The following is a 20,508-nucleotide window of genomic DNA, read 5'->3' as shown; positions in this document are numbered from 1 at the left end:
TTGGTTCTTTGAACATTATCTCATTTAGTTTTTACAGGCATGAGCCACCGTGTCTGGCCTATAAGTTACTTTCTTGAGAGCTAAATTGTAGATCAAAGCATAATGCAGTATGGCTGGGGGGTGTGGCTCATGCCTGCAATCCCATTGCTTTGGGAGGCTGAGGCAGGCAGGTTCCAAGAGCAGCCCGTCCAACTTGTTGAAATCCTGTCTACTAAAAATACAAAAATTAGCCAGGTGTGGTGGTGCATGCCTGTAATCCCAGCTATTTGGGAAGCTGAGGCACGAGAATTGCTTAAATCCAGGAGGAAGAGGAGGTTGCAGCGAGCCAAGATCACGTCACAGCACTCCAGCCTGGGTGACAAGAGTGAGACTGTCTTGGGGGTGTGGGGGAAAGCATAACGTAATAGAGTAACAATTTGTGGGCACATTAGAGAAATAAAATAGCTTCCTGGATGACCTGACTGGATGTATATGAAAGCTAAAGAATGAATGTATCACTCAGGTAGTTTTAGTCAATTAGTAATTGTCCTGGAGAGAGAGCGTTTTTGTGCCTCTTAGTGGAGATGGCTGTATGGTAGTATGAAGTGGGTTTATCGGGCTAGGTAAGCCTGATGCTGGTCAGTGCTCTGCCTGTCTGGCCCTCTTGATCAGATCCCATGGTCACCAAGCAGCTTCCTGCTCCTGATTTTCTTGACCACTGCTATGGGCCTGTCTGTGTCAAGAGGATGAGCCTGGTTTGGTTTCTAAGAGAGTGGGTTCTTGGCATTGTGGTTTCACAGGTCTGCCTTGTAGTTTTGGTTAATGTGACTCTGCCCTGTAAGCCAGGTTTGAACTGTGGTAAATCTACCACTTTGCAGGTCACCTCTAAAAAGGCGGCCAGTAATCTTTGGTGGTGATTTCCTTTTTTTTTTTTTTAAAGACAGAGTCTTACTCTGTCTCCCAGGCTGGAGTGCAGTGGCATGATCTCGGCTCACTGCAACCTCCGCCTCCTGGGTTCGAGCAATTCTCATGCCTCAGCCTCCTGAGTAGCTGGGATTACAGGCAGCGCCACCATACCCAGCTAATTTTTTGTATTTTTAGTAGAGGTGGGGTTTCACCATGTTGCCCAGGCTGGTCTCGAACTCCTGAGCTCAGGCAGTCCGCCTGCCTCGACCTCCCAAAGTGCTAGGATTACAGGTGTGAGCCACCATGCCTGGCCTTTTCTTTGGTGGTAATTTCCTGATCTGTTGAAAGGCCAAAAGTACATTGTGGATTTTAGAAGTGATGTCTTTTTTTTAGTGGTGAGTGTTTTTTTTGTTGTTTTGTTTTTTGAGAAAGGGTCTTGCTCTGTCACCCAGGCTGGAGTGCAGGGTTACGATCTTGGCTCACTGCATCCTTCGCTTCCTTGGGCTCACGTGATCCTCCCACCTCAGTCTCCTGTGAGTAGCTGGGACTATAGGAGTGTGCCACCACATGTGGCTAATTTTAAAATTTTTCTGTAGAGATGAGGTTCTCACTATATTGCCCATGCTGGTCTTGAACCCCTGGACTCAAGTGTTTCTTCTGCCTTAGCCTTCCAAAGTGCTGAGATTACAGGCATGAGCTACTGCACCTGGACTTTTTTTTGTTTTTTTTAACAAAGATATTTGTGGTGAGTAAGAATTGCTTTGGGGTTTATTCCCACCTGTTCCTCAGAGCTGGCTATGGGTGATCTTGTGAGTCTGAGTTGTCACTAATGTTTGTATCGGGACTGGAATTCTCAGATGGTTGTGAGTCATTTGAGGTCCCGGAAGTCTAGCATAGAGATAGGGAGATTGTGGGCAGATCTCTTGAGCCTAGGAGTTCAAGACAAGCCTTGGCAACATAGCGAGCGAAACCCTGTCTCTACCAAAAAATACAAAATTTAGCCAGGCGTGGTAGTGTGTGCCTGTAGCTCCAGCTACCTAGGAGGCTGAGGTGGAAGAGTCATTTGAGCCTGGAAGGTTGAGGCTGTGCTGAGCCAAGATCATGCCACTGCACTCCAGCCTAGGTGACAGAGTGAGATCTTGCTAAGAAAAAAAAGAAAAAAAAAAAAAAAAAAAAAAAAAAGATGGTCAGGGGGAGAAATAGAATCTCTCTATTCTATTAGGGAGTGGGTACTAGGGTGAGACGGAACTAGGCTGTTTGTTTACAGCCACTGGCAAGAGTTGTTGCAGCAGATCTTTTAGTCCATAGTCCTGACTCTTAAAGGATGCTTCAGGAGTGAGCACCTAGGGCTGGCATATGGACAGGTGTCCCAGAACAGCATGGTTTGGCATCACCTCCTCCAGTCCCTGCCACTGGGGAGCTTTGTCCGATGGTTTACAGTTCAGGCATAGGAAGCTGCATTGATTACAGTGACCACACAGACATCCTTACAGTACTGGGGTGGGTTGGGATGAAAATTATCTAGTGGTTAGATAGTAAGTGTTGTTGCCATGGATTCGAGAGGTCAAATATACTATGGAATAACCCTTACATAGTTCTTGTGTTGAGTTGCATGAGGTTTGTCCACTGGGCTTGTCATGTGGCCAGTAGAGAGTAGAGTGAGAGTGAGTAGGCATGGGGTTTTCTAGGCCAGGAGGGGAGGAACCAGCATATAGCTTGTGTAGTCTCCTTTTTAAGATGCTCTTTGCTGAGGTGCCGTTTGCACTTAATTGAAATCAGCTGGAATGAGATGTTTTCTTGTATAAGATACATATTAAGAACTGAGAAAGCAATTTTCTTTTATTTGAACCCCTCCACCCATCACTTCAAGATAGGCTATTTGTGTTTGTAGCTGGCTGTGCTGTTCTCTTGGATACCGCTGATTCTAGCTGACTCAGGTTCTCAAGTCTGAATATGTTGTACTTGCTTTTTATTGACATGCCAACCCAATTTCCCAAGGGGCAGGTGGAGGCATTTAATGTAAATTGGGGGAAAAAAATTTAGTATCAGTCTTTCAGAATTACTCCTTTTTTCTTTTTGGAGACAGGGTCTTGCTGTGTTGCCTGGACTGGAGTGCAGTGGTATGATCTTGGCTCATTGCAACCTACACCTCGTGGCTCAAGCAATTCTCCCACCTCAGCCTCCCAAGTAACTGGGACTACAGGCACATACCACCATGCCCAGCTAATTTATTTTTTATTTTTATTTTTGGTATTTTTTGTAGAGACAGGGTTTCGCTATGTTGCCCAGGCTTGTCTCAGACTCCCACCTTGGCCTCCTAAAGTGACTGTTTTTGTTATTACGAAGAATTGTCGGCCGGGCCTGATGGCTCAGGCCTATACCAGCACTTTGGGAAGCTGAGGCTAGAGGATTACTTGAACTCAGGAGTTCAAGACCAGCCTGGGCAACATAATGAGACCCTGTCTGAAAACAAAAACACAATGAGATACTACCTCACATGCACAGAAATGGCCATAACCAAAAAGACAGGCAATAACAGTGTTGTTGAGAATTTGAGGAAATTGGAATCTTCATACATTGCTGATGGCAACGAGAAATGTTCTAGGTCTTGAACTCCTGGGCTCAGGTGATCTTCTAGCCTCAGCCTCCCAATTAACTGGGATTGCAGGCACATGGGCTGATTGTGGTTTTGATTTGCATTTCCCTATTTAAGTGATGATATTGAGCATCTTTTCATGTGCTTACTGCTCATTCATGTGTCTTCTTTGGTTTAGTATCTTTCCACGTCTTTTGCTCATTTTTAAATGGGTTGTCTTAATGTTGATTTGCAGGTGTTGTTTGTATCAGGTCCCTCATTGGATATCTGCTTCGCAGATATTTTTCTCTATTCTGTGGCTTGTCTTTTCACTTCATTAGCAGTGTCTTTTGAAATCAGGAGTGTTTAATTTGATCAAGTTCAATTTATCAATGTTTTTCTGTTATTGCTCATGCTTTTGCTGTTGTATCTGAAGAGATTTTTGTCTAGCTCAAGGTCACAAAGATTTACTCCTGTGGTTTCATATAAGAATTTTATAGTTTTAACTTTTACGTTTAGGTCATTTTTGTTTTACATTTTGAGGTCATTTTTGTTGAAAGTGTGAGGTGTCCTAAATTCACCTCTTTGCATGTGGATACCCAGTTGTTTCAGTACCTTTAATTGGAAAAATCCTTTCTACATTCTATTGCCTTGGCGATTTTGTCGGAAATTAGTTGACCATACAAGTAAGGGTTTTTTTCTGGACTCTTAATATTGTTCTATTGATCTGTTTTTCCATTGGGCTATCCTCATGTCAGTACCAGACTGTCTGGATGTTCATATCATTGTAATAAATTTTGAAATCAGGAGTGTAAGTCATCTGACTTTGTATTTCTTTTTTAACATTGTTTTGACCATTTTGAGTCCTTTGGATTTCCATATAAATTTTAGGATCCAGCTTATCAATTTTTGTAAAAAAGACAGCTGGGATTATGATTGGGATTGCATTTAATTTGTAGATGAATTGGGGTGATGGTGGTATTGCCAGCTTAACAGTATTGAGCCTTCCAATCCATGAACATGGAATTGAGTTTTGAATGTTAAACCAAACTGGTATTCCTGTACCATCTGGTCACACACTGCTGGATTTGGTTTGCTTGTCTGTTCTTATGGAGACCCTGGTAGTTTCAGAGTTTAGGTCTTGGGGTGGTGAGGATGAACATTTTAACATGTTTAGTTTTAAAGTATATTTTATTGAACTTCCTTCTTCAGTGGTCTTTGTAGAGTTTTGAGTGCAATCACCATTGAATTTCTGGCTGACTTAGCTGTCTTACTTACAAAGTGATTTTAGGCATTAACCAAGAAATTTCTAACTGCCTGCAGCTTTCAGTATTAACAATTTGTGTTTGATATTTCTCCTTGAACTTTTCAAAACATTGTATTTTATCACTGTTGCCAAAATTTTCAGACACATTCCTGTGTATCTTAGCTGTTATAAAAGAAGAATATATATATTTTAATTTTAAAACATTTGGAATTATAATTAAACATCCTCAGTTACCTGGAGTATGAAAAATGTTTTAAACTGAGTTTTTACTCTGGAACATTATATTTTAATTTCTTTAGAAAATATATTAATTTACTTTCTAAGAAGCCCTTCATTAAATTACTGTAAAGCTACTTGTGACACCAACCCATTTAACTTTTTTTTTTTTTTTTAAAGAATAGATGGGGTCTCACCATGTTGGCCAGGTTGTTTTGAATTCTGGACCTCAGGCAATCCTCCTCCTTCAGCTTCCCAAAGTGCTAGAATTACAGGTGTGAGCTACCACACCTGTTCACATTTAACTTTAATATGCTGAAACTTTTTAACAACAGGAACAGAATTGTCTTTGGTTTCTTTTACCTAGAATTCAGATGTATGGAAGATAAATGTGATGTTATAAACAGATTAAATGTCTGTCTTCATTTTAGAGGTCTTAGTTGGCTTGTTTTATAAGACAGTGAACCATAATTTTGAACATAATTATTTCTGAATTTTTATATCTGAGACAAAGAATCGATGTTGTTTTCAGTAATTCAGTGTTAAGCATAAAGAAGGAATGTTTTCTGTCATTGCAGTGGGTTTCTTTTTGGTTGCTTTTGAATTATTAGGTGATCATCAGAGAGAAATTATTTATGGAAAGAAATCTCAGGGAGATGATCTTGATACTATGAACACACGGAATATTTCCCATCTGTTGTTTATACAAGTGATCAAGTAGGTGGTGTACTATACATTGATAGAGAAATGTAGTGTCTTTGTATCCAACATTTCAGATGACTTTTTTTTTTTTTTGGTAAACTAATTGTAGACAGTCGAAAATAACCAGTCTCATAATTAGCGTTTGAAGTTTGAAAATTTGGTTGTTGGTAAATCAAATTCTGGCTAAAGATGTTAAAGGATGTTACAAGGTATCCGCTAGCGGAAGAGGGAGGCATTTTTCATTTGAAAAATACATTACCAACCAGGCAAAATAAAATTATTGTTTCACAAACTGCTTAAAGACTGCGTTAAAGAAAAATGATCAGAACTGTAAATGTTTTATTTATAGAAGGCTTATTTTTTTTACTATCCTGCTTTTTCAGGTTTTACACACGCTGGAAAGATTGGGAATCATGGTATTCTCAGAGCTTTGGTTTACATTTTTCCTTGAGAGAAGAACAGTGGCAAGAAGACTGGGCATTTATACTCTCTCTTGCTAGTCAGGTGAGGATGCTTCAAGTCTCGTTACTTCTATGAGAAAAGTGAGCATGTAGTCTAAATTGATTGATTTGAGCAAACCATTTTGGGGGCAGTGTGGTCAAAGAAAAGAATGCTTGACTTGATATCAGTCGACTTGGGTTCTAGTGATGACTGCTATATATCAAATAAATAGCATAGTAAGTATAGATGACCATAGCAAGTCCTCACTGCAGAACAGGGGAGAGGAGTAATATGTGTTGTTATATTGAATGATTAAAAAACATCAAAAAGTGAAAGCTGTGCTGTGACGGTTACATACACTAGATAGTCTTGGGATGGCTCTCCATTCCTGCAGCATAGGCTTGAATGCCTATGGTACCTATCCAGGTGAGCTCTGTTCTGTCTCTGGGGACACTTACTCAAGATTACTGAACTGGTAGGTACTTGCATTGCTGTTGCTGATCTCTCAGGCCCTGAGGATCCAGTTGTCAATCTTTATAATGCTCCCTGTGGTGAGGCAATACCTGTGTCATGTAGGCAAAGGGAAAGGGTAGTTTAGCTTACTCTGAACTAATTACCATCAATAGGAATGATTTCTGATTAATGTGGGGATGAATTTTTCCAAGTTTGCTAACCCCTTTTTATTAATGAAGGCTTCTTGTAACATGGAACTGTATAGGGTTGTCCCTTAGACTCTTGGTTTCATGCTTTATGAAGCACTTCAGTATACCAAACTGTAAAGTACAAATATATATACAACCACTCCTTTTTTTTCCATAAAGCACCATGGTTCATTTGAACTTAGAGAAGGAGGTACCCCATCTTTGGGTAATTTGGGCAGGATTCATAGTGGTTGATTTACATGAGACACGTTATCTCACACCATGCATTGTAGCTCGATGATGGACCCATTTAATATTAGTAGTCACGAGTTAGGTGATACTGCCATCTACATTTGCATGAAACAGGCTCACTTTTTTATTTCAGGAGGACTTTGTTGTAGGTAGTGCTTTCACAGTAACTTAACCAGAATGTGGTGATAAAGCATCCTTAGCTATCTGAATTTCTGGTTCCTGAGGTTGGAGAGTTAGTGGTGAGGTTGGGTAGCAAGGGATATTTCAAAATATGTATGCACGTCTATATAATTTGTGAGTTTGGATGGTAAATGATATTTGCATGTAGCCTTTGTAGATTTCTTTTACAGTTTTATTGGATTTATTATTTGAGGAATCAAATGCTGCTTTGACAATTTTTTCTTTCTTAAAAACCAACTGCGATAGTATACTGAAGGGGAGGTAGTATTATTTTTTACACATCAGTTTTCCAGGAGTGGTAATAAAATGTTTTAAGTTTTTGTTTTGTTTTGTACAGCCTGGAGCAAGCTTGGAGCAGACGCACATTTTTGTACTGGCACATATTCTTAGACGACCAATTATAGTTTATGGAGTAAAATATTACAAGAGTTTCCGGGGAGAAACTTTAGGATATACTCGGTTTCAAGGTAAGCCATTATTCAGGAGCATTTTACAAGTTTCTTTGAACAGAATGGCTCAGATGTCAGAAAGGAGCAGTGGACAGGGGAATGTGAACAAGGGCAGTGAGGGAGTGGCTCTTTCTTCCTGTAACTGTGGGGATTTTCTTCCCTCTCTTTCCAGGTGTTTATCTGCCTTTGTTGTGGGAACAGAGTTTTTGTTGGAAAAGTCCGATTGCTCTGGGGTATACAAGGGGCCACTTCTCTGCTTTGGTTGCCATGGAAAATGATGGCTATGGCAATCGAGGTGCTGGTGCTAATCTGAATACTGATGATGATGTCACCATCACATTTTTGCCTCTGGTTGACAGTGAAAGGAAGCTACTCCACGTGCACTTCCTTTCTGCTCAGGAGGTAAGCAGTGTCTTTCTCCCATGAACTATTTCTAGTAGTGACCTTGTACCAGAAAGAGCCTGAGGTGCCTTTCAGGTGTGGTTTTATCTGCACTGTCACTTAATTTCTGAATGTGATTGTAGTAATTGCTGAAGATACCAGTTATACTTTGAAATTTACCTTTTCAAAACTGCTGTATGGGGGACACATCAAGGAACTTAAGGTGGTGATGGGTTTTAAAAAGTAAAGATGAGGTTTGTGATTTAAATACGGCATTTAGGGAATGAAGCAAGTTTTTATCTGAAAGCAGAGTTCCAAGAATTGCAGGGCCAGTGTGGTTTAAGAGGAGTAAGCAACAGGGAAAGAGGGTAGGCGGCAGTGGAGGGAGGGAGGGAGGGAGGTCAGAGAGGATAGGGATGGGGTGGAGTTCACTGAAGGCTTTTTAAAGCTTTGGGTTTTACTCTGGATAGTGTGGTAAGCCAATGGCTAGTTTACCGAGAAGAGGAACATTTGGGGCTCTGGTGCAGTGGCAGGAGCAGGAATACCAGGTATTGTAGATGAAGGGGAGTGAAAGGGTAGTATAGATCAGACAGGGGAGGTGGTGAGAAGGTACAAAAACAGCGCTCTTTCAGAAAGCCAGTATTCTTAGAAAAGTATTGGTCTTTTATTCAATATACTAGTAATTATCATAAAACGTTTATAATCACAACATGAAGAAAAATTCATAGACCGTAACTTGTATAATTTCAGCTTGTACATAATTGACTAAGTAAACTTACCTTGTCATGTGTTTGAAGCTGTGGCTTGCCAGGATCAGTTTATTAGGACATTTGTTTTTTGTTATTTTATCTAACAGATTACCCTCTAGTGTGCTTTTCTCTTTAGTTTTTTTCTGAAAAATTTGCCATTGATGTCTTTTTAAATTTAACCAGAGCAAACTGGACTTTAAACACAAAACTTCCAAGAGATCAAAACCATGTGAAAAGTTGATTGCTTTGGCCTTTTCATGAGTTAGCATACCAGCTGTTGGTTTCCATGTCACATTCCTACCAAGTCTCTGATCTGTTGTATGATTTTTCCCTTTGTCTTCATATTCCTCCAAAAGCTAGGTAATGAGGAACAGCAAGAAAAACTGCTCAGGGAGTGGCTGGACTGCTGTGTGACAGAGGGGGGAGTTCTGGTTGCCATGCAGAAGAGCTCTCGGCGGCGAAATCACCCCCTGGTCACTCAGATGGTAGAAAAATGGCTTGACCGCTACCGACAGATCCGGCCGTGTACATCCCTGTCCGATGGAGAGGAAGATGAGGATGATGAAGATGAATGACAAAAAAATCGAACAGCAGAAGACCAAGGCATCAGATCTGTAATGACTCTAAAGTTCGTGTGGTGCTCCAAGCAGAGTCGACATCATGGAATGAACCAAATCTGGCAGGATCTGCTCGGGGAAGTGTTTTCCTGGACCACACACACCTCATGGAGATAATGCCTCTGCTGCGTGATGGGACAGAGAACTTTAGTTGGACTACAGTTTGTAAAAAAAACCCTAATTTTATTAAGACAGAACTTTTTTCCCTTTCAAATTGTAAATCTGTCTATAAATGTAACGCATGTGGTTGTGTAAGAAATTGTGTAATAGGAAAAGTTGTACCAGCATCTTCATATTATTGAGAAAATTTTTTCAGCATGGGCACTTAGAAAAAGCACATGGCAAATGGCTCTTTGTTCCTTTAAGATATTATTTCAGTAGAACCTGACATTCTACTTTAACCTTAAAAGATCCATCTAAGTCTCAGAGATCTGGAAATGTTTTGTACAGATTATCTACACCAAAACATAAAAATAACCTTTTATTTTATTAATAATTTAGTTCCTGTTGTGCCCAATCCAATCAAATCTTTTAGGAACAAACTGCAAGAAGAGCTAAGAATGTTTTAGAGTGAACTAAATATAGACATTGCTTACTTGTTTTGAAGAGGGTTTTGGTTTTGGTTATTGTGTCTTAAGTTTTCTGATATGCCCCCTTTCGATATTTAGATATTTATTTGTTGGGAAGAATACCTTAAAATGAGGGTTCTTATTCCAGATTCTGGGCAGTGGTCTGAGTAGTTTTTTTCCTGGATGAAAAGGGAGCAAGCCCACTTGTCACTAAATGAATTGTGTGCAGTTTGCTCACTTGGACTCCATCCACAATGTACTACTCCCAAATTGCCATGCCATAGGCCTTCGGATTCTTCCTTTCATCACCTCTGCTCTAAGCAAATCTTGTTAGAAGGGCATGGCATGCCTTTGCTTAGGCAGATTGGGAACACCCATTCACTACAGAATAAAGATTTTAAAAATGCAATAAGGTGGTAAATGCATTCTATGAAGAATTTCTCAGTGTTTAGTCTGAGAATTTTTGCATGTTGGTTAATTGTGGCCATTCTTATTTAAAGTTAAAATTATAATCTTAGGTAGAAAAACTTTTTTATAAGAAGTATTATTTGACCACTTCAGGTATACATTCAATACTGGGTAAAAATTTCAGACCTATCTCAGGAACACAGAAATACTTGGTGTCCTGATAAGCACTTTCTAGACTATTGATGTGGCCAGGAATTTGGAAAGATGACACACACACACACACACACACACGTATTTTTTTTTCCCTTCCCTGTGATGAAAAGGCTGTGAAAACCTTAAAGTATTTGCTTGTTTTTTAGTTGATAATGAAATGTGTACAACCTCAAATTTGCTGCCAGAATGATACTAAAAATAGAAAAATACCCACAAAACTGTCATGTCTTTAGTTCCGCCCCCCAAAAACTCAGTAAAAAAGTGTTCCCAGGATGAAAAGATCATTTTTGCTGCATGCTAAATCTTGCAGGAAAAAATGATTTTTGTAGTATGATTCCGTAGAAATGAATCTTTGATATAATGTAAATGCTGCTGTTTCAAGTGGTGAATGTGTTCTTAAAAATGGGCTATATTGTTTGCTTTCATTTTGGCCAATAATTAGTTAATCGAGTTTATAGAAAATGTTAGTATTCTGACTACTTAGCATCTGTAGTAACTTTTCTCTATGTATAGGGATAATTTTTTAGTGGGCAGAGATCCTGTTCTAGTTGCCTGTTAAGCAAAATCTGCCTTCCCAATTGAAGAAGCCAAAGAGAATTGTTAGGGGGAAAAGCATGTAGCCATTGCAGTCTGCATTGCAGCAGCGTTGTCCAGCGAGTGTATGCTCCGTACTTAGCTTCTACTGTGTGTCGTGGTTTGGTGAGTGTTGTTTCCTCTGCGCGCTCTATTTATTTATTTATTATCAGTGACCCTGACCACATAGTGTGATAGGTGCAGCATTCTTCCCTGTGGGAAAGAATTAAAGATGGTTCCATTTCCTAGGCTACAGACAGGAATGGGGCTCTAAATGGTTTTCATAGACTGGCTGTTAAAGGCCAAAATTTTTGGTAAATCAATGCTGTATTATGCTCTTGAACTATTAAACAGCCATAATTACTGTCCCAAGATAGAATATAGTCCTTTTTCAAAGATTATACATGGCTAGGTGACAGACTCTGATAAATGATTGACTCTGGATAGTACGTCATACCTTTGCTCTGTGGACTTGATGGTTCTTTGCATAGAGCAAACAGAGCATGGCATTTTGTTTTGACCTGTTCTTCCTTGGAGTCAAATTCATATACATGTATATAAATTTTGGTTTGGGCAACCAAGATCTAATTAAACAAAACCCAGGTGGGCCATGGACTCAGACCTGCCTTATGTTTTTGACTCTTAGGTTCCTCGTGTCCCAGACTTCTTCACGTATGTGAAGGTAAGATACTCTGTGTGCGCTTGGCCTCCTTTCCACGCATATTTCATAGTCTGTCTCTTTGAGAGTGGTTACAAAGATGTTAAACTACCTTTTTGTTTCCTGGGGTGATAGGTCAGTAACTATGAGTGCCGTCTCTCTCCATGTGAGCTTGTGTTAATGGACACTTTTATGGTAGAGTTGGGATGGGGCCACCACCTTAAAGTGAGCAGACAAGGCCAGGCAAGCCAAAGGCTGTAAGACACCATGAGTTTTTTGTTTTGTTTTAATGGGAAGGGAAGTATAAGGAAGAGCTCAGAGGGAGTTTGATACCTGGAATTGTTGGACTTAATTGACACTTAGCAGACACTTAGTATAAAGGTTTAATTCTATTTAAAAAGAAGATCCATTAAATCAACTTCAAGTTCTTAACTCATGGGACTATTTTGCAACACTTCTTTGTAAATATTTTGTTAGGTTATTGGCAAAACAGTTTCAAGGGTCACTTCCCTGCCTTGAACCAGGTCCAGGCCATTTTGCTTTGGGGTAAATTAAAATCAGAACTCTTAAGTTGAGCAACTTTTTTTTTTTTTTTTTAATGTAAGACTTAGCTCTAACCCACCATTTACATCTTAAGGATGGCATGACTTGATAATGATGGACTTGTGTGAGGTTTTGATTTTTCAATTAAACTTTGTATCACATGAGGTAATTAATTGTCAGCGTTCTTGAGTCTGGTTATGGAATAGGCAGAACCCTGTAGTAACAAGAGTTGGAAACTGGCTAATTGACAATGCAGTTGCCTTAAACATCTCAAGTAGAGAACTTTTACATTAGTGAGATGTACTTGAATTTCAGAACTTAACAAATTTTAATTACTTTTTATTGAAAACTGCACTGAACGCTAAATGTCCACCTTTACAATAAACAAATACAGTAACGGTAACTCACACTAAAACAAAACATACTTCTGATAGCCATTATTTTTCTGTTTGGGACAATTTTAAAGTTTTTCTTTTGTCACAAAAACAGGAATGTACCTATACAAAGGCTCAAAATAGGCCATCTTTTTAAACAAAAAGGCAATGATTCACAAAAGACTATGAGCAGAACATGGAACTAGCTGATACAAATCTAACAGGATTTGTTAAAATCAGTCACATCTAATACATCTGAAGTGTTCTTGTATAAAATATCACGTGAAGAAAAGAAGACTTTATCAATGTCTAAAAAAGTGGGTTTGTTCATAGACAATCTGACAAGTTACCATAAAAAGTGTTTCCTGAGACATAAGGAAATGCAACATTATTCTTCTTGAACCCTTTCAGCTCAAGACTTTCCACTCAATAAAATAGCAGAGGATCTGAAACTGAGAAAATATATTTGAGTACAAACAGCTTGTGAAACTTAATACTTTTTTTTTTTTTTTTTTTTTTTGTTTTGCATCATCAGAGGGTTTTACTGAACTTACAACCAACTTGCCCGCTCAGTATGCAGTTCAGGTGTGAGAGACGCTTTTCTGTACAGGAGCCTGTACTGTCTTCAATCCTATGCGTGCAGGTGTCTACCACAGGCAAACAGTTTTCTCCCCATTTTGTAGTCATGTGATTTTCCTATTAGCAAAAAGAGGTCTCCAGCCCCTGTAGACTTAAGGGACTCAAGTCACAGGATGGGGATTTCCTCTTAATATTTTTTATTTTGTTGTTTGAACTCTTGATGCAACATTGTAGAGCAGGGTGTTCAGGACCTGCTGTGCCCAAGGGACTGAGAAAGAAAAAAGCTCTATTTATTCTTTGTGATTTGATGCACAGATGAAAAACTTAACACACAATAACAGAAGTTGGTCGTTAATAAATCACATCCTAGTCTTTCAGCGCTTCTGTAAGCAGACGACATCTTCAGTTTTCTAGCTCTTGTAGTTTTAACACTGCAACATCAATGATGCATATGTCCAGAATCAGTTACAAAGACCATCAGATTCTTTTTCTCTTAGTTCATCTATTTTTCACTGTCTCTTGGTCCCAAGTGTATCTGAATGATTACCTTCTGGCATTCTCTGCTATTGCTCGTTGGGGTGCTCTCGATTGTCCCCATGTTTTGTGGGCTGGTTGGGAGAGGGCGCTTGGGAAGGATGTGCCACTGTCGGGAGGTTGTGAGTCACTGGGATGCCTCCAGGGATGATCCCTTCCATGGCTGCAGGAAGTCCTCCTGGAGCCACCCCCACGATGCCTGGCGGATATCTAAGGAACACACAGAAATAGGGCCTAGTAAGTTGAGGGCAGAGTTGCCAAGCTCTTAGCTCTTTTCCTACTTCTAGCATTCTGACAGGCAGTTTTGCCAGGCTGTCCAGGCTGGTCTCAAACTCTTGAGCTCAAGTGATTCCCCCCCATAGGCCTCCCAGAGTCCTGGGAGTACAGGCTAGAGACACCACGCCTGGCTAACAATTTTTTTTTTTTTTTTTTTGGAGACAAGAGTCTCACCCTGTTGCCAGGCTGGAGTGCAGTGAGTGGCGTGAGCTCTGCCTCCTGGGTTAAAGTGATTCTCCTGCCTCAGCCTCCCGAGTAGCTGGGACTACAGGTGCACGCTACCACACCCAGCTAATTTTTGTATGTTTGTTAGAGACGGGGTTTTACCATGTTGGCCAGGATGGTCTCAATCTCCTGACCTTGTGATCCGCCCGCCTCAGCCTCCCAAAGTGCTGGGATTACAGGCGTGAGCCACTGCGCCCGGCCCTGGCTAACAATTTTTATGGGACAGTTTATCCTCCCTATCCCCAAAGCAAGAAGTCTCAAACACTGCCAACTAATTTATAAAAACTAGTCCAATCAAAACACGGGGCCACTAATTTTGTAGCTTTTAGATAACAAGATACTAGCCCATACTAATTATGAATGTGGATATACTCTACTGTTTAAAAAAAACACTTTGTACAAAATGGACTCCCAAGTGTTCACCAGTTACTTCTGACTGATAAAATGATTTCCCAACAGAGCACGATGGACTCTTAGGGACTGAATGTTTATCTCCCTCCATCCCCCTAATTCCAGTTCAAATCCCACACCTCCAAGGTGATGACCTTAAGAGGTAAAGCCCTTGGGAAGTGACTGGGTCAGGAAACGACTGGGTCATGAATGGGATGAGTGCCCTTAGAGAAGGGAGTCTAGTTAGTGCTCTGGCCCTCTCTCTGCCATATGAGGATGCGGGAAGAAGCTGATGGTCAGCTGCCTGGCCCTCACCAGAACCTGACCATGATGGCAGCCTCATCTCAGACTTCCAGCCTCCAGAACTGCAAGACATTTCTTTACAAGCCACCCAGTCAATGCTACTCAATTATGGCAGCCAGAACTCACTAAACTTTCTAGGCTGGTTGGTTATATACTCCCATGGCCTGAGATGGGAAGTGGTATGCTTGCTGGCTGTTGGCTGGGGGGCTGCCTTCCTCAGAACGCCCAGGCTTGGGCTGGTTTTATATTGCAAGCACGAGGTGCTGTGTGAGGACATACTGCATTCACCACCCGCAGAACATAGGGTCCTCGGGCAAAGTGGAACTCAGTGTATTCACACAGACTTAGGAGGCAGGGCATAGTTCCCAAACCCTTTATCATCCAGGTAGAGGAGGCGTCTTACTGTGGAAGCCACCCTGCCATCCTGTCACCACCAGTCAGAAATCCCCAAGACCTTCAGAAGGACTCTGGTCATGAGGGTCCTCTTCCAGTCCCTTCCTCAGTGCACATATACTGTTCTAGGGGGCCTAAGAGCCCCGGCTTACGTGAAGGATAAATACAATGGTGACATGAAGAGGTGGGCCCCCAACTTCACCCAACAGGGGGATCTGATGCTATGATGGGCTTGAAAATACTTGTGAGGACCAAAAGGATGGGACTGGAGGAAATGTGAAGACAGCCACGTGACCTGCAAGCACCGCATAGCTGCTTCAGGGTCGGAGCCTTCATTACACAAACTAAACGCACCCTGGTCGTCACTATGGCTATAGCAGGGGACGTGTGGCAATATCTGGAAACATTTGCAATCATCATGAGTGGGAGTGGGAGGTGCTACTGGCATCCCGTGGGTAGAGGCCAGGGATGTTGCTAAACGTCCTAGAATGCACAGGCCAGGCGAATGAAGAGAATGATCGGCCCCAAATGTATCTATTGCCAAGAGCTAGAAACCCTGGTTTAGAGTATGTAAAAATTTTTCTTAAGATTCAAGGCTGCAACTTTATGCATGAAGGGGCTACTGATTTCCTGGGAATCCAGCAATAATGTGGGGGTGGGGGTGGTAGGGGGTGGGAGAAAACCGACTCGTGGATGGGAAATACCAGAAAAGAAACCACCTCCCTGGGAGGGCTCCTGTCTTTACCCCACTCTGCGTTCCCGAGTACGGCTCATTTCCTGGCTGACCCAAACTACCTACACGCATCATTCTTAGCATGTGGACAAGGTCATTATCCTGAGTTGATCGTACCTTCATTGGCCAGAATGCCTTCCGTGGACATAAGATTCAAATTAGAAAATGAACTTGCTCACAGACCTGTGCACTTGAACATCTTATCTATATAAGCCTTTCTCTTTGAGAAGCCTTTTTTTTTTGGTGGTTGGGGGAGCGGGAGGCGGGGTTATCTCACTCTGTGGCCCAGGCTGGAGGGCAGTGGGTGATCTCGGCTCACTGCAGTCTCCACCTCCCAGGTTCAAGCAACTCTCCCGCCTCAGCCTCCCTAGCAGCTGAGATTACAGGTGTGTGCTACCACGCGTGGCTGAGAAGCCTTTTGGTTCTAAGATGGCTTTAGAATGAAAGGCAGTTCCTAGCACCTGTGGTCAATCACATGTGACCGAACCCACTCCCTTTTAAAATAGCTTCTGTTCCATGAAATTAGGCATTGGAAGACCTGAGGGGGCAGTGCACACAGTTCCTGCTGAGAAGGCCAATTGTTGTGGCCCTGCTGTAGCATCTGCGGGAGGTAAGCTTCCCACCAAGTTTGGGGCCCCGGGGTGTGGTGCTCACAGGCTGAGATACAGTCAGTTCCTCTTCTCACCTGTATGTGGCACCATTGAGCTCAGGATGAATTGCTTGCTGGTCTATTACTGACCAAGGCGCTGATGTGACAAAAAATTCCTTGTTCACACAGTTTCTTAAGCTTTCTGGGATGCGACCTAGGGTAAGATGATTAAAATATCATATTTTTAAAAATCACAAGAAGTTTAACATTACACCTGTAGCTGCTTATGTGGGGAAATAAGCATTTGTGAAAACGTAAAACATCCAAAGGCCCAAGTGCTTGAGCTCTTCAACACTGACCTTCAGCCTCTGTCTGCCCCGCCCAAACCCCTGAGTTTATGTCTGGGCCTAAAGGGAATGGTTCCTTCTCTGAAGTTTAGTTCAGGGCTTACATAAATCAACAGGGCCCAAGTCATATACATTTGGTGCTAAAAATGAATTCCACCTGTTAAGAGCCACCTGTAGCCAGCAGGATGGGAGCTGGCTGGACTGTGGAACTGAGGCTGCCCTTGGCAGGCCAGAGGCACGGAGGTGCTCACCTGTGATGGCTCGGCGGATCTCCGTGGCAGCTGCCTCCCTCATCTCCAGTGATGCCTGCTCGCTATACCAGGCAGTGTGAGGAGTGCAGATGAGATTCGGTGCATCTTTCAACGGACCCTGAGCAAAGCTAGAAAAATGTAGAAAAAAGAGTAAGCGGGAAATGCTGCATACTCTCCCTGCCCTCCTCAGCATGAGGGAGCTCTTGGCCGTGTAGGAAAGTAGCTGCATAGATAGCGTGGATACAGGAACCTCTGTGATGGTATTTTATGAAGGCTGGGTTGAATGTAATTATCAAAATTCTGTAAGAACTGTAATTGGTAGATCAAAAAGTCCAGTTCTATTGAACGCTTGTCCTGCTCTAATCCAGGGCAGAGATGACGCCTGTCTGTCTAAAGACCAGAACCACCGCCACCACCACCAATTTTCTGCCTCTCTTTTCCCGGATGACCTTTGGGAACTTCCAGTCCTTTTACGATTAGAATACAGCACAATCCTTAGAAAAACAGAGACTGTAAATGTCATCTCTGCCAGTTTCCTGCCCAGGGACCTGTTTGGGAAAAGGGCCTCAAGTTCAAAGTGTGAGGGTCAGGTGTGGAGTTGGGCCCTGTGGGCTGGTGGTAGGCAGCTAGGGCAACACGCACCTAAAGGGCTCCGACTCATGCACGTCGAGGGCTGCCCCTCGTATCCTGCCCTCCTTGAGGGCTTGTGCTAAGGCTTTCTCGTCCACCAGGCCACCACGGGCTGCGTTCACAAGGAATGCTCCCTGCCTCATCTGTGGAAGGAAAGAAAAGCCGGTTACAGGCACACTGGCATGGTGGAAGACTCTTGTACCAAGGTTTAAAGAAGAAAGCTGCAAGCCAGGAGTTTTATTGGTCTAAGTGGTTTAATGTGTGTGCTGCAGTTTGAGGGAAGGGAGTGGGAAGTTTTGGTGATGGCTGGAAGCCAGGGCTGTTTCTGCTGATCCTGACAGGAAGCAACACGGTGGAGAGGCTGGACTGTGCCGAGCTGCGGGCCTCTTGGCAGGCTCTGGGCAGCCTGTGAAGCTGGGTCCTGGCTAGCGCCTGTCCGTCTCTGCTTAGCCCGGCTCAGCCGAGGAAGGGCTTCACCTGACTTGTCTCTGGTGTGTTGCAGGGTCTCTGCCCTGCTCAACTGTATCCAGAAACCATCTCCCTTGCCCTCCACGTCCCTCTTGTGCCCACCAGCAAGTGCCACCACCTTTCGACAGAAGCTTCCATGGCATCTATTTTCAAATTACCTGCTTTATGGTAAAGTCATTGATGAGGTGGTGGTTATGTTCGTTGAGATTGCAGTGCAAGGAGACGCAGTCGCTCTGATACAGCAAATCCTGCAGGGTGTAGACCCTCTGCACGCCCAGGGACCGCTCGATCCCATCCTGCAAGTAGGGGTCATAAAATATGACGCTGAATCCAAAGGCCTTGGCTCGAACTGCAACCGCCTGCCCCGTGCGACCTGTACAGAAACAGAGCGTCCAGGTGAGTGAGTCCACAGCCCGCGCCCCAGCGCTGCCACCTCCATTGCGTCTGAGCTGAGTCCGGGCTTGCCATCCCTGCTGGTAGCTGCTGCCGGAGAAACTGTGTGCCCAAAGCTTAGGCCTGAGTCGAGCACTGCCCGCGAGGGGCCACCATGGCCGATGTCGGACAGGTGAGGACCGCAGTGCTTGCTGCTTATATTGGCCACAGCAGGAATTTTGTTAAAAACAAAACAAAACAACCCTTCCTTGTTACTGACATTTTCAAACACAATTACAGTGTTCTGACAGGCCCACATGCCCCTCCCATCACCACCCGTGTCCTCTGTCCCCACTCCTCTCCACACTTCTTGTGTGCACTGCAGGCTTCTTAACATGAGCTTTGTGTTTGAGAAACTTGCTCTCAATATAACAGGGAGTGATGTCCTGCCTCTTCATCGCTGGGCTCGCTCCTGCAAAGGGTGACATGAACACAGTGGCTCCCTGCAGGCCGGCCCGAGTGCAGACTGGCCACGTGCTACTGTGTTCTGGGCGGGAGGCAGGGCAGGTGACCATTAGGCCTGGACCTGTCCCACTGGTGGGGCCTCGTGCCCATCTGCAAGTATGCAGCCTGGGCCTCCCGCCAGCTGTGTCACAGGATGAGGAAGTGTCTCCCACTCCCCAACAGCTGTCATTTCAGAAACCCATGCGGTCCCCTCGATAGCACCTCCAGCTTCCCAGAGCAATTGTCAGCATTTTGAAAACAAAATGGTTAGTGTTGATGCTCGACTGGGTTCTCCTGGAGATCACAGAAGGAATCTTTAAAGCCATGGTTCCAAGGTGCAGGCGGGAGAAAGACAAAGATGCGCATTTCCGAGCAGGCAGCCCGTGTTCCAGGGGTACCTCAACGCTGGATGGCTCCTCCTCCTGCAGCAGCTCCATCTAACTGACGCCTGGCTAGGACAACTGCCGTAGTTAGAACAAAGGTTGAATAAGGCCAGTCTCATCAGGGACAGCTGCAGGGCAACTAGCATAGCAAGGCACGAACCATCACGCCTCCCCTCATCAGTGTCACCCCTTGGAGCAGGCAGTACTGGACGGTGGCAGGGACGGAGAGAGAGATGGCTCTCTGACGCACTGGCAACATGACACTGAGGACCCCAGCATGCAACTGCTGTTCCTGCAGCCGCCATCCCCGTTCATGGTGTCTGTGCACGAACACACTTCAATCAGTGGGGCTCACACTCTGCAGATCCAGGGCCTGGAGGGCCTGTGGAACAGCAGCCCAGAGCACCAAGCCCAGATTTCAACCGTGCCGACAGGGACTGGGTCCTATTTCTTTGTTTTTTTCCCCCAAGTTCACAAACCCCTTGAACTTTATCCGAGATTTTCTGACGACCTAATGACTTAATCCTGCTACTGACTTAATCAAAACCCATTCCCTACAGAAAAGACCTACTCCCCCACCACCCTACACCACCTTTTAAAAAGCACAGCTCCCACAGGCTACCTTTCCTTCAGTTTCTGTCCATGCCCCCAGCCCCAGGCTGCCCTCTCTTGGCAGCACCGCCCCACCCGCCTGCTGCCCTGAGCCAGCTGGGCCTGGGGGACTCTTGCTCAGTGGAACCCGAGGTCAGCAAAAGCTCTTAGCCCAGGATGGCTGCGGCAGCAACAGTCCCAAAGGCTACAGAGACACCTGGAAAGGGAGCAAGGAGAGACCATGACA

At 43.5% G+C, this 20,508-nt stretch overlaps 2 protein-coding genes across 15 annotated transcripts in view; one reads left to right on the top strand and one right to left on the bottom strand.

The window, feature by feature from the left end:
* Positions 1 to 12,488, top strand: part of LOC105470296 (zinc finger RANBP2-type containing 1) — a 71,946-nt gene extending 59,458 nt beyond the window's left edge. For all 4 annotated transcript variants that reach the window (XM_011722158.3, XM_011722139.3, XM_024789358.2 and 1 more), the window contains 4 exons: positions 6,029 to 6,149; positions 7,497 to 7,626; positions 7,781 to 8,010; positions 9,095 to 12,488. In XM_011722158.3, the coding sequence (XP_011720460.1) occupies positions 6,029 to 6,149; positions 7,497 to 7,626; positions 7,781 to 8,010; positions 9,095 to 9,313 (700 nt within the window). In that variant the 3' untranslated portion in view covers positions 9,314 to 12,488. The remainder of the gene's footprint in view (positions 1 to 6,028; positions 6,150 to 7,496; positions 7,627 to 7,780; positions 8,011 to 9,094) is intronic.
* Positions 12,489 to 12,637: 149 nt separating this feature from the next.
* The window catches only part of LOC105470205 (C-terminal binding protein 2), a 172,599-nt gene continuing 164,728 nt past the window's right edge, over positions 12,638 to 20,508 (bottom strand). For all 11 annotated transcript variants that reach the window (XM_071068955.1, XM_071068952.1, XM_071068959.1 and 8 more), the window contains 5 exons: positions 18,570 to 18,784; positions 17,956 to 18,086; positions 17,314 to 17,441; positions 16,812 to 16,929; positions 12,638 to 14,016 (listed from right to left, as the gene is read on the bottom strand). In XM_071068955.1, coding sequence (XP_070925056.1) covers positions 13,836 to 14,016; positions 16,812 to 16,929; positions 17,314 to 17,441; positions 17,956 to 18,086; positions 18,570 to 18,784 — 773 coding nt within the window. In that variant the 3' untranslated portion in view covers positions 12,638 to 13,835. The remainder of the gene's footprint in view (positions 14,017 to 16,811; positions 16,930 to 17,313; positions 17,442 to 17,955; positions 18,087 to 18,569; positions 18,785 to 20,508) is intronic.

The sequence above is a fragment of the Macaca nemestrina genome, chromosome 9 (genome assembly GCF_043159975.1).
Source record: "Macaca nemestrina isolate mMacNem1 chromosome 9, mMacNem.hap1, whole genome shotgun sequence".
NCBI classification, from domain to species: domain Eukaryota; kingdom Metazoa; phylum Chordata; class Mammalia; order Primates; family Cercopithecidae; genus Macaca; species Macaca nemestrina.
The sequence above is the reverse complement of the archived record's forward strand: the minus strand, read 5'-3'. Positions and strand labels throughout refer to the sequence as shown.